This window comes from Cavia porcellus, unplaced genomic scaffold, assembly GCF_034190915.1.
Source record: "Cavia porcellus strain 051 isolate PalLab524CR breed Dunkin Hartley unplaced genomic scaffold, mCavPor4.1 scaffold_7, whole genome shotgun sequence".
Classification (NCBI taxonomy): domain Eukaryota; kingdom Metazoa; phylum Chordata; class Mammalia; order Rodentia; family Caviidae; genus Cavia; species Cavia porcellus.
Genome location: NW_026947490.1, coordinates 29,343,344 through 29,354,532, shown reverse-complemented (window position 1 = coordinate 29,354,532; position 11,189 = coordinate 29,343,344). Strand labels below are relative to the sequence as shown.

General features: G+C 49.3%; 1 protein-coding gene across 2 annotated transcripts; it reads right to left on the bottom strand.

Annotated features, from left to right (window-relative positions):
- Positions 1-1,422: 1,422 nt before the first annotated feature.
- LOC100714284 (sialic acid-binding Ig-like lectin 5) lies at positions 1,423-9,525 on the bottom strand. 2 transcript variants are annotated; one of them, XM_003465395.5, is made up of 9 exons: positions 9,401-9,525; positions 8,954-9,340; positions 8,463-8,744; positions 8,233-8,280; positions 6,059-6,316; positions 5,692-5,976; positions 5,325-5,421; positions 4,929-5,010; positions 1,423-2,987 (listed from the first exon to the last, which is right to left on the bottom strand). In XM_003465395.5, the coding sequence occupies exons 1-9, from the start codon at positions 9,435-9,437 to the stop codon at positions 2,790-2,792; spliced, it is 1,674 nt and encodes a 557-aa protein (XP_003465443.2). In that variant the 5' UTR covers positions 9,438-9,525; the 3' UTR covers positions 1,423-2,789. The 2 variants fall into 2 exon arrangements, with proteins under 2 accessions (XP_003465443.2, XP_063109293.1); XM_063253223.1 differs by having other exon boundaries at positions 8,463-8,711.
- Between the last annotated feature and the right edge of the window lie 1,664 nt (positions 9,526-11,189).

Here is an 11,189-nt window from a genome sequence, read left to right as displayed (position 1 = left end):
TACATGCAAAACTGTTGTGTTCCCACTGCCCAGAGCTATAACCCGGTACTGTGTCCTTCCAAACTGCATATTTGAACCCCTAACCTGTAAAGTGATGATTGTGGAGACCGGGTCTTTGGAAGGTGATTGGCTCATGAAGGGGGAGCTCTGGTGAATGCAATTAGTGCCCTTTATGAAGGGGACCTCAAAGAGCTCCTTGTTACCATTCTTCGATTTACAGGTCCCAAGAAGGCACCATCCATGCACTAGAAAGCCAGCCCTGTCAGACACCAGGTCTGTTGGTAACTAGATTTCCCAGCCTCCAGAACCATGGGAAATACATTTCTATTGTTTACAAGCTGTGCCATTCATAGCATTTTGATACGGTAACTCAGACTAAGACAGCCAGGCATGGGTACCAGGTGCCATGGTAACAGATGGAGATCTTCACATCCCTGGATGGAGGACTGGAAGGAGACTCAAGCTTCAGGAGCAGTCTGTAAAGTGTAGAGGATGTGGAGCCTGTGGGTCATGCAGGGAGAAATGTTCAGGGAGAGATGTCCAGGAGAACAGGGAGACTGAGGACCCAGGGGAGAGATACGGGCTGGCAATGCATGCTGGGAAGCCTCAGCAGAGACTAACCAGGCTTCTCCACCTGACTTCCACTCAGGTCATTTTGAAGATTGCTGAGTACACTGGAGGTGTGTCCAATGTCGCACCCTCAAAATACCAAGCTGGACACAGCACCATCACTGTCCAGCAGGGGCTCACAGCTTGGGAACGTATTCTGATGCCATGACCCAATGTGGCTTCTGAAGTTCTTGGGGTTAAGGACCGAGAGAGGATGAGAAAAATAAAGAAGAGACAGAGCTGGGGTCAGGTGGAGCCTTCATCCTCCTAATGGGAGGAAAGGATCTGCTCAACCAGTGCAGCATGGTTATTTATATCCTCCAGAGAAGAATGCCAATTTCAACCCCACTGCTAGCAACTTGTTTGCCTGGCTGGCCCGAGCCCTGTCTCTTCTTGGTGCTGGAAAAGCTTGTTTACATAGCTTGTTTTGGTCTCTTTTTTTTAGGCTGGCCTTGTTTAGCCCCACACATGTGATCAATTGCCAGCTTCGATGGCTCCCTACATTCTGAGAAACGCGTGGTTAGGCCATTTTGTCACTGTGCAAATGCCACAGAATGAACTCACGCAATCTTGAACAATATACCCCAGGTTCATGGTATTAACCATCATATGCGTGATCCATCACTGACTGAAATGTTTTTTGTATAGTGCGTGACTGTACATCCACAGATGACATTTTGAAAATATTAATGTGAATTTTATTACAGTCATATTCATATAAAAAAGGGCACAAATCACAAGTGTTTTACTCCTGGCAATGTGAGATTCTGAATTTGATTCTCAGGACAAAACAAACAAAAACAAAAACAAGTGTTTTATTAAAATGTCTTTTTATATCATGTACATGAGCAGTTAGTACTCAGACAAAGAACAGATACTTACAGGGACCCCTAGAAAATCTCTACTTCCCCTTTCCTGGCACAATCAATTTACAATGGTCATCAGCAGCTGACCTCTAATCCCAAAGAGTAGTTTTCCTGTTCCTAAAGACGGCATGTAGCACGGTGTTTTTTGTTTGTTTCTGGGTCCTTTCACCACAAATTATGTTTTCAATACTCATAACTATATGTGAGGTTATTATTTGCTTCTTTAGCTACATGAATATTGTGCAGTATATTTGCCTGAAGGGAACTGGATGGGTATCATTTTCAGCCGTTCCAATTAGAGCTGCTATGAAGGTTCCTTCTGGAGCTGATGAACATCTGTATGTGCTTTCTTTGGGTGTGCAATTAGGTGCACAATTGCTGGCTCAGATGCTCAGTGTTAGTAGAGTGACAGTTTTCTTACTGGCTATCTATCCCCTGCCCCCGCCAACACTTTGTCAGAGCTCTAAGGCTCTGTGAACTTGCTAACAACTGGATATCATTAAAACTGTTTATTTTAGCCAATTTGGTAGTAGTGCAGCATTACGGTTTTTATTTAAATTTCCTTGACAGCTGTTAAAGTGAAATACTATTCTGTATCTTCATTGGCCATTTGCATATCTCAAATTTTGGGGTTGCCTATTTTTTCTTACTGATCTTTGGGAGACATTTATATATTATTTATGCATTCCAGATATGAGTCCTTTGTTAGATAAATGTGTTGAGACATGGCTTCTATACCAACAAGGTTTTTTATTTATATTTTACTTTTATTTTTTATTTATTTATTTACTTTTGGGACCGGATTTAGAATTCACGGCCTCGCAGTTGCCAAGCAGGTGTTTATGCTGCTGAGCTACATGCTGGGCAAGTTTTATTTTTTGAAATAATATATGCTCTTAAAAATGGTCAAGCAAAAACCGCAAATTGTGTCATAGAGTCAGAAAAATACAACTCCCTCATTCTGCTGAGTAGACATTGCCACGAGTTATTCACATACAGCATACTTAACAATACGCATTGTGCCGTTTTCTCACTTGAGGTGCCTAATGAACATCATCTGTATTTTACAGAGGAGGAAGGGAGGTATAGGAAGGTAGAGTCACTTGCCCGAGGTGACAGAGTCTGGGTTTGACCTTCCAAATGACTTGAAGGTCACTACCAGGTGACTTCCAGCCAGTTAAGGAACTGTGCCTTCTGACTCACAGCTCCTGATTCCGAGGGCTGCTGACCCCAAGCACCCGCCTAGGATACACACATCCTTCAGTCTGGTCTCTTCGGGGCCCCAGCCAGAGCTGGCCCGGGAGGACGGCGCTGTCACTTCTGGACCCGGATCTCTGAGTACACCGTGGTGCTGGAGTCCTCCTGGACCTGAGGCTTCCAGGGCCTCAGTCCCTGGAAGATGAGGGAGGCGTAATGGGGCTCCTGCTCCTCCCCTGCAGCTTCAGCGGTGGGGTGGGCTGGGGCATCCCCTACGGCGCTGTCTGCCAAGGACGTGGATGCGTTCAGGTGACCCTGAAGACGTGACATGAGATAGAAGAAGGAGTGAGCGCAAGGATCTTTCCAGGGAACTTGGGCTTGAAGGGGACTTAATTCACCCATCTGCCTCATACCTGCTCCCCAAGTGTTCAGTCATTCATGCTTTCACTCACTTATTTACATTTATTTGTACCTTTAGAATTATTCTGTGGTGGTGGTGATGGTTGGGGTTTGTTGGCACTACTGAGGGCTGAACCCAGTGCCTTCTCTCTGAGCTGGATTCTCAGCCCTTTTATTTTTATTTGGAGACAGAGTCTCACTAAGTTGCCCAGCCTGGGCTCCAATTGTCCATCCTCCTGCCTCAGCTTCCCGCAGCGCTGGGATTGTGGTGCTGGGATTTAGTATGGCTACACTCAGCTACCTTTAACATTTTAAAATTCTTTTTGTTTGCAGTACTAAAATTAAACTCTGGGCCTTGCACAAGCACTGTAACACTGATTTATACCCCCACCCTGCCCTCACAGGTTTAATAATGGCCCATACCTGAATTCCTACAACTTTCTGATGAATGCTACTCTACTTTTCAGGTATAAAACCAGACTGAGCAAGGTTAGGTAACACTTTTAGCTCACAGGCTCCAACCTTAGGCTGTCTCTCAGGGCGAGGAGAAGCATTACACTGTCCAAAAAAGACAGAGGGGGGGGGAGGGAAAGAGAGGGGGAGGGGGAGAGGAGGAAGAAAAGCAACTGCCATATGCGTAGGGCATTGTGATTTAATGGGCAGAAGCAGGCGCAGTGGGTGAGAGCTGTGGTGGCCCAGGGCTGTGACGATTCTAGGAAGCCTGATGAGTCTTTGCCCTGCAGAGGGCAGGGCCTTTTTTAAGCGTAGTGTGAAAGATCATCCCGGGGTCACGCCAGGGTGGATATCATGGGAAGTGGAAACTGCCCACAGAGCTACAGAATCAGAGGGCAAAAGGCTCACTAGGTTGGGAGGAGTCTGGACTTCATCCTCTCAGCCTTTGCTGTCAGATATGGTAGCTATTAGGCCCGTGTGTTTGTTAAGTAAGCACAGTAGAGCTGTGCCGTGAGTCTAAAAAACACTGAAGATTTAGTAACCAAAACTTTTACAAAAAGGTGACAGTAGGATATTCATTTGCATAATGATTATTGATAATATTAGAATCATAACACTTTGGATGCATCAGATGCAATAAAATGTTCTGTTGAAATTGATCTCACAGGGATCCTCGTACATTTTAAATGTGGCTACTAGAAAAGTGTATGTCCCATCCACAGGACATAACAGCTACACGGCTGACTTTGTGTGTGCGTGGTGCTAAGGACTGAATCCAGGGCCTCAGGCAAGCTAAGCCCGAATAGCCAATCACGGACCTGCGTCTCAAGTCCCTGGTTTTCTATTGGGCTGGTCAGGATGGTGCAGAGGAAGCAGAGGGGCGCTCTAGGTACCCCTTTCTACAAGCTGATTCCAAGGAAGACAGACAGAGCTGTGGAGGACGGACCCAGACCACGGCACAAGCGAGAGACATGAGGGCTTGGCAGGAATGGGTTATATTGAGAAAAGCTTTGCTAGAAAGAAAAATGGACAGGCCTGGGTAAATCACTGGCTGTAGGATATTGTAATCCCAAATACCGAGTTCAGTCATCCGAGTATTGTAATCTTCTTTCTAGTTTTCCTCACAATACAAAAAAGTCATATTCTCCAAATAATCAAAGTCACAGTAACTGTTTTGCATTCAAGGGAAGTCACTGGAGTGTCTCCCACAGTGGGGGATGGAGCAGGAGATGGAGAATGGGCGACTCCCAGGTACTCAGCCTGAGGCTGCTGCAAGAAATCTGGGGGGAGGAAGACATTCTGGGGGAAATAGCTCAGTTTTGGGCATGTTGCATGAGCTGTTGTGGTCACCTCAGGGCAGCACCCAGCTGGGACCCTAGGTGGAAAGAGGTGTGCCTCACTCACCAGGAAGACGGTGCTCGTCACAGGATGAGTGACATCCCCACTTGCATGCCTTACTGACAGTTTCTGCCTGTAGGTCTTCACCCTGGAGAAAGAGACCAGGGCCCTCAAGCCTGGCTGGCTTGCTGTTAGGAGCCCAGCAATACATGAGGGCTCTGGTGTGGGCTCAGAGACTGTGAGAAGGACAGACACTCCCTCCTTCTGGGCATCAGGAACCAGGTGTTGGAAATGAGCCCTGCATCTGGCCACGGTGGCAGAAGGCTAAGCTCTCACTGCACTCTTCCTTGTCCTTATCATCTCAGCAGGTGGCCTCAGCTCTGGGATTTGAGTTTTGCAGGATGTTTGAGCTGTGTACCACCACACGTCACCACCACCGACCAAAGCATGGGGACCACTCACATGAAAAAGATGAAGCAGAGACACACGGCAAGCAGGACCACGACACCAGCTCCCCCAATGGCTCCCTGAACTGCTCCTGTCCTGGGTCCTGGTTTCTCTGCAGATGAGAGATCTGGCGTGAACTCCAGGCTCCTTCATCCATGACCCACAAGAATGCCCACTCTTTTCCAGGATGGGTACCTTCCTTCCCATCTATGTGACAGCAGCTTCCTGTGCCCCCGGCCCCAACCCCAATCAAAGGACAGAGGACCCTGATTTCTAGCCGCTTTATCACAAGTCAGGCCCATTTTTCTCTTCCCCAGAGTCTTCTAGGATCCAGACTAGAATTTCCCCTTTCGCCAGGTCATGCTCTTCATAAATTCCTGACCTGGCAGCAGCAGGACAGTGACACTCTGGGTTCCATGGGGATTCCAGGCCTGGCAGCTGAGCTTAAGGCTGGAGCACAGCTCCTCTCTGAGGCTCAGGGAGATGTTGGTCCAGGACCCGGCTGAGCTGGTGGAGACCGTGAGGGAGGCGTTGCTGATGTTCCCCTCCAGCAGCCTCTCCCCGAGCCACCAACCCAGGGAAGGAGCCGGCCAGGCATGGGAGGAGCAGCTGCAGTGCAGACCCTCAGTCTCCCAGGAGCACCAGGGCCCCAGCAGCTGGAGGGAGCCTGGTGGGAAGAAGAGAGGGATCAGCGGGGCTCCCGTCTAGCAGGGACCCAGGTGCCCTGCCCCTAGTGCCTGCCAACTCACTCCTCACAAAAAGGCTCACAGACACTCTCAGAGAGCCCAGACGGTGCTGAGCTCTGCACACGTATTTCCCGTCGTCCTCCGGTTCCACCAGAGGCAGCTCCAGAACCCCATGGTGTGCTTGCTGGGAGTGCTGCAAGATCAGGCTCCCCCGGGTCCAGCTCAGCGTGGCAGGTGGGTTGCTGTCCACAGCACACACCAAGTGCAGAGTCTGGCCCTCTTGAACATGGAACCATGAACCATTAGACAGGGCCTTAGGTCCTGGAGAGACAGAGGGAAGTCTGAGTCAAGGCCTGCACGAGGCACTTGGTCTTTCCCATCTCTGCATCACATGTGACATTCTCTTCTATTGCTTCACAGGTGCATACTATTTGATTTGGCCCCCAGCAGAGAGCATGAGAAATAGCAGCCCTGTCTCTGTGAGGACCCGCATGTGGTCAGCCAAACTGCCCGGCCATCCGTGCCTGCTCTGATGCCAAGTTTGCCTTTAGAGTTTGCCCTTTAGTCTCAGCTACAGTACACTGAGCCTGCCTCATTTAGCTGTGTCCGAGGAGTTCACAGTGGTGCAAGCAAGACCCCCAGCAGCAGGGACCCACAAAACACTGCCTCATGTTTTGCAGTGGAGGTAAGTGGGGTGGAGGGTGTGCTGAGAAGCCAATGAGATCGCCAGGACAGAAGGGCTGCCTGGAGGAGTGGGCTTAAGAAGAAGATGAAGAACAGGTAGGAGCTGGTTAGGGAAAACAGGAGCTCTAGACCTTTGCCAAGCAGGGAAAGTCCCTGCCAGGGCACCCCTAAATGGAGCGTGTGCTTCTGCCTGAGTGTCCTCACATACTAAGCCAAAAGTGGGGGGAAGTAAATCCTCTCATATAAAAAACAGCTGGCTTCCCTGACAGGAAAAGATCTTCATCTGGCAAATGCATGCAAAGAAGTACAATTGGTTGGTAAACATAATGAAAGACCCTCAGCCTGGTCACAAAATGGTAATGCGAATTAAAATGACAGTGAGTTCACTTGTGATATCAGCAGCAAAGAGTGCACTTCTCAGGGGAGTGTAAGAAACACGGACTCTGCTCAGTGCAATTTGGAAATCTTCATTACAATTATGATATCTATAAATATGATGACATCCATGCAAATATATCCTTTGATCCCGAATTTCCTCCTATGGAAAATCATGGAGAATGTTCATGTAAATAACATATTTTGGTTATATTTGTGTCAAAAAAGATAAGAAACATTCATTTTCTACCAATGGAAACCCGGTTTACACTTTATGACATCATATATATATATATATATACTTGGAAAGCCATCAAATCATTAATTTGTGGGAAATTTTCCAGTATACAGATACAGAAATATCTCTGGATAGACTGAGAAAAAAATTAGTCTAAGTCACAATAATGTACCACCAGAACTTTCTCAACATCAGATTATGACAACAAGGGACACTGAAAGAGGGATTTATGGAAACTTCCTGTATCCTCTTTAAAACTTCTCTGTCCATCTAAAATTGCTACAAAATGCAAAATTTACTTAAAATAATAAAAGGTCTGGTGATGTAGCCCAGTGGTAGAGGAAATCTTGGTTTCATCACCACAAAATAAGTAAACAAGTGAAAGTACCACAGATGTGAAGCGGGGCATGTGGAGAGGGGTGTGAGTGTGTGTGCACACCTGTCACACATGCATGGGTCACATGTGGAGGGTAGCCAGAAAGGGAAAACACAGGGCCCGAGTACAGTCTTATTCTCACTAACTTTTGCTGAAAACCAAAGTGTATTTCCCTTAAATTCATATGTTAAGTCCCAAACTCCCTATGTGACCGTACTGGACATGGGGTCATTGGGCAGTTTAGGGCTGGACAAGGGCATGAGGGTGAAGCGTGCACGATGGGATTGGAGTCTTCACAACAGGGAGACATCAGAGGACTCAGCTCGTCTTTGTCTACTGTGTAGGGACATGAGGGGGACAGGGAGGGAAGCCAACCTCCCTGCTGGTGGCAGTCATATCTGCCTCTTAAGCGAAAGCAAGGGCCATGTGATACCCGGCTATGAGAGCGGGGAGTGTTAGAGTGACGAGCGGGTGCAGGGATCCCATCCTCACAGCTCTGTGCACCCTGCCCCTGTCCGAGTTCCTCCGCACCCCTGCCTCAGGGAAGGACAGGCTGTGTCTTACCTGTGCCGTTTCCCTGGAACACCTGGATGGTCATGTTCCGTGGAGCATCTGGGCAGACAGACAAGATTATTCCCTTCTTAGTGGCAGGAAGGTGGGTGTCAGTGATTTCCCCACAGACACTTTAGGAACAGGAGGTCAGTGGGGTTAGGGGTCCTCTTTCCTTCCTCCCCAGGTCCTGCTTCCTCTGTCCCTCTCCTCCCCGGGCTCCAGGCATGCTGGCTGGCACTCACAGGACACGTTGAGCTGGACAGTCTTGTGCACTGTCACAGCAGCTCCAGGGAAAGTCACTTGGCAGGTGAGGTTGGTGCCATGGTCCTGTGGCTGTGGGGTGATAGTGAGCACAGAAGAGCGGGGAGTCTTGGGGCCCAGTGTACCAGTGAGATTCTCTCCAATCCAGGAGAAGGTGGGGGGCGTCCTCTGCTCACAAGGCCACGGCATTTCACAGGTTATGCTCCCAGGGTGACCAGATTCCAGGGTCCCTGAGATGCGGATGGTAGGGGTCTCTGTTAGAGCTGGAGAGGAGAGACACAGACATTCAAGCCCTGGAGGGGACTTCAGGTGTGGTCCTCAGAGCCACTTGTACCTCAGGCCAGCCGAGCCCCAACCAGGCCTAGAGTGCTGTTCCCTGGGTCCCCCAGCATGAGAAGCAGGGGGTCCCATCCCCACACTCCCATGGGCCCCTCAGGCCCCATCTTGTGGCCTTCTGGTCCTCATTTTTTACCCATCACAGAGACACAGAGTTGGTCCTGTATGTAACTATATCGCACGTAACGGCCTCGCTCCATCCTGAAGAAGTAGACGCCTGTGTCCCTGTTCTGTGCGTCTCTGATGTGCAGGGAGCAGTTGCAGGTCCTGGGGTCTCCAAGCAGAAGGAATCGTCCCCTTGTCTCTTTCAACACTGGACGGTGCTGGTCATTGGTGGCCACTGGAGGATCCTGGTGAACATTCGCCCCTTTCTTGAACCAGTAGCCCAGAGCTGGAGTAGAACTGTTCCACTCTTTCATGGGGTAGGAGACATTGCAGGGTATGGAGATGTTCTGTCCCTCCTGCACCGCCACGGACTCTGGCACTGTCAGTTGGAATCCTGGAGTATGAGCAGCCAGGGACCCTGTGGGAAAGGAAGGTCAGCACTGGGCTGCCCACAACCCCTTTCCCTAGGCCCACTCACCTTCCCACAGCAGGGGCAGCAGCAGCAGCCACAGCATCTCGGAGCCGGAGAGTCAGGAGAGTCGCGGGGTGGGGAGCAGAGACAGAAGGGCGTGTGGAGGGGAAGCACATCTTTGGGGATGAGGATCTGGGGGCCTTGCTGTCACCGGACTGAGGGGAAGGCCCGCCGGAAGTCAGGAATGGGGCGAGAGAGCTCAGTTACCACATAGGGGAACTTCCCACTCCCAGGTTCCTGAGGAGCAGCCTCTTCTTTCTACATGGGATCCCACTGAGAGGGACACACAACAAGGCGAACAGAGCCACAGCTCCCTCTGCCCGGGTTTCTCAGCCTCAGATGTCCTGGGGGATTGGCCCTGGCCGGCCGGGGGAACCTGAGGTGTGAACACAGGGTCCCTGGAGGCTGGGGCAGTGTGGCTCAGTGAGCAGGGCGGTCCACTTGTGGCTCGTGTTGCATTATTGCAACATCGCGTAACTCAAAAATCAAGCATGATAAAAACATTTTTCTCTTCAGATTCTTCTTCCTTGAATTTTTCTAGTTTCAGGTGAAAATTCACAGCACGCACAGGCCGAGGAAAGAAGACGGGAGGGCAGCCCCAGTCAGAACGGGGTAGGGGACAGGGACCGTGGGAAACCCAAGTACCCCGCGCAGCTGGGCGGTGAGTTCTCAGGGGTAAATGGGGGAACAGAGGGGACCAAGACGCCAAGGGTCCCCAGGGTGTGGCCCCAGTGGTCCCACAGCTTCCTGCTGTGGTGAGTGTGAGCTACACAGAGCAGTGCATCCGTGTGTGTGAGCTCTGATCATTTCCCGTTATCCCCTCTGCCTTCTTCCTGCCCCTGCTTCTTCCCTTCCTTTTCTCTACCCTGCTTCTTTCTTTCTTTCTTTCTTTCTCTTTCTTTCTTTCTTTCTTTCTTTCTTTCTTTCTTTCTTTCTTTCTTTCTTTCTTTCTTTCTTTCTCTCTCTCTCTCTCTCTCTCTCTCTCTCTTTCTTTCTTTCTTTCTTTCTTTCTTTCTTTCTTTCTTTCTTTCTTTCTTTCTTTCTTTCTTTCTTTCTTTCTCCATACCAGGGATCGAACTCACGACTGCTTGCTTGCAAGGCAGGCACTTATGCTGTTGAGCTAAATCCCCAGCCCCTACCCTGCTACTTTCATGTCATCTCTCTTTAAAAAAAATTTCTAGATTCCTCATAGGAGAGAAAACATGCAGTAATGGACTTTCAGAGTCTGGTGTATACCACGTAACACAGTGCTGTCCAGTTGAATCCATTGTTCAGAAAACAGCTTCATTTTACTCTTTTTGGTGGCTAATTTCCCACTGTGTGTGTCACCCTCACTTTCTCTGCCTGCTGACCGCTAACAGGCACGAAGACTGTTCCCACCGCTGAGCTACTGTGAACTGTGCTCCAGGAAACAGTTACTGCCCTAGTGCACAGACCTCCAGACCACGGGGAGCACAGGTACAGCCAGATCAAACAGGAGCCCTGGTTTTTGTTGGTGGTGCTTTTTGAGAAATCTCCATCCTGATTTCCAAAGTGGCTGTACTTGTTTATACTTCCAGAATGTGTAGAAGAGATCTTTGCCCCTGTATCCACATCAGCATTTATTATTTTTTGTATTGCTGATGATCCTCATTCTGACTGGGGTGAGGGGGAGTTTTGCTGTGGTTTTGACTTGCGTTTCTCTGGTGAATGTTTTTTAAGACACGTGCTGGCCATTTGTACAACTTTCGAGATGGGTCTGTTCAACTTATTTGCCCATTGACTCACTGAGTTTTTTATTTTATTTTACCTGATG

Bases quoted from the DNA above. Each gene is read 5' to 3' on its own strand.
- LOC100714284 (XM_003465395.5), bottom strand. From the start codon at position 9,437: ATGCTGTGGCTGCTGCTGCTGCCCCTGCTGTGGGAAG. The intron at 8,745-8,953 runs GTAAAAAATGAG...TCTCCTCTCCAG, and splicing joins ACTCTGTGTCTCTGTGATGG to CTCTAACAGAGACCCCTACC. The intron at 8,281-8,462 runs GTGAGTGCCAGC...CTGTCTGCCCAG, and splicing joins TGTCCAGCTCAACGTGTCCT to ATGCTCCACGGAACATGACC.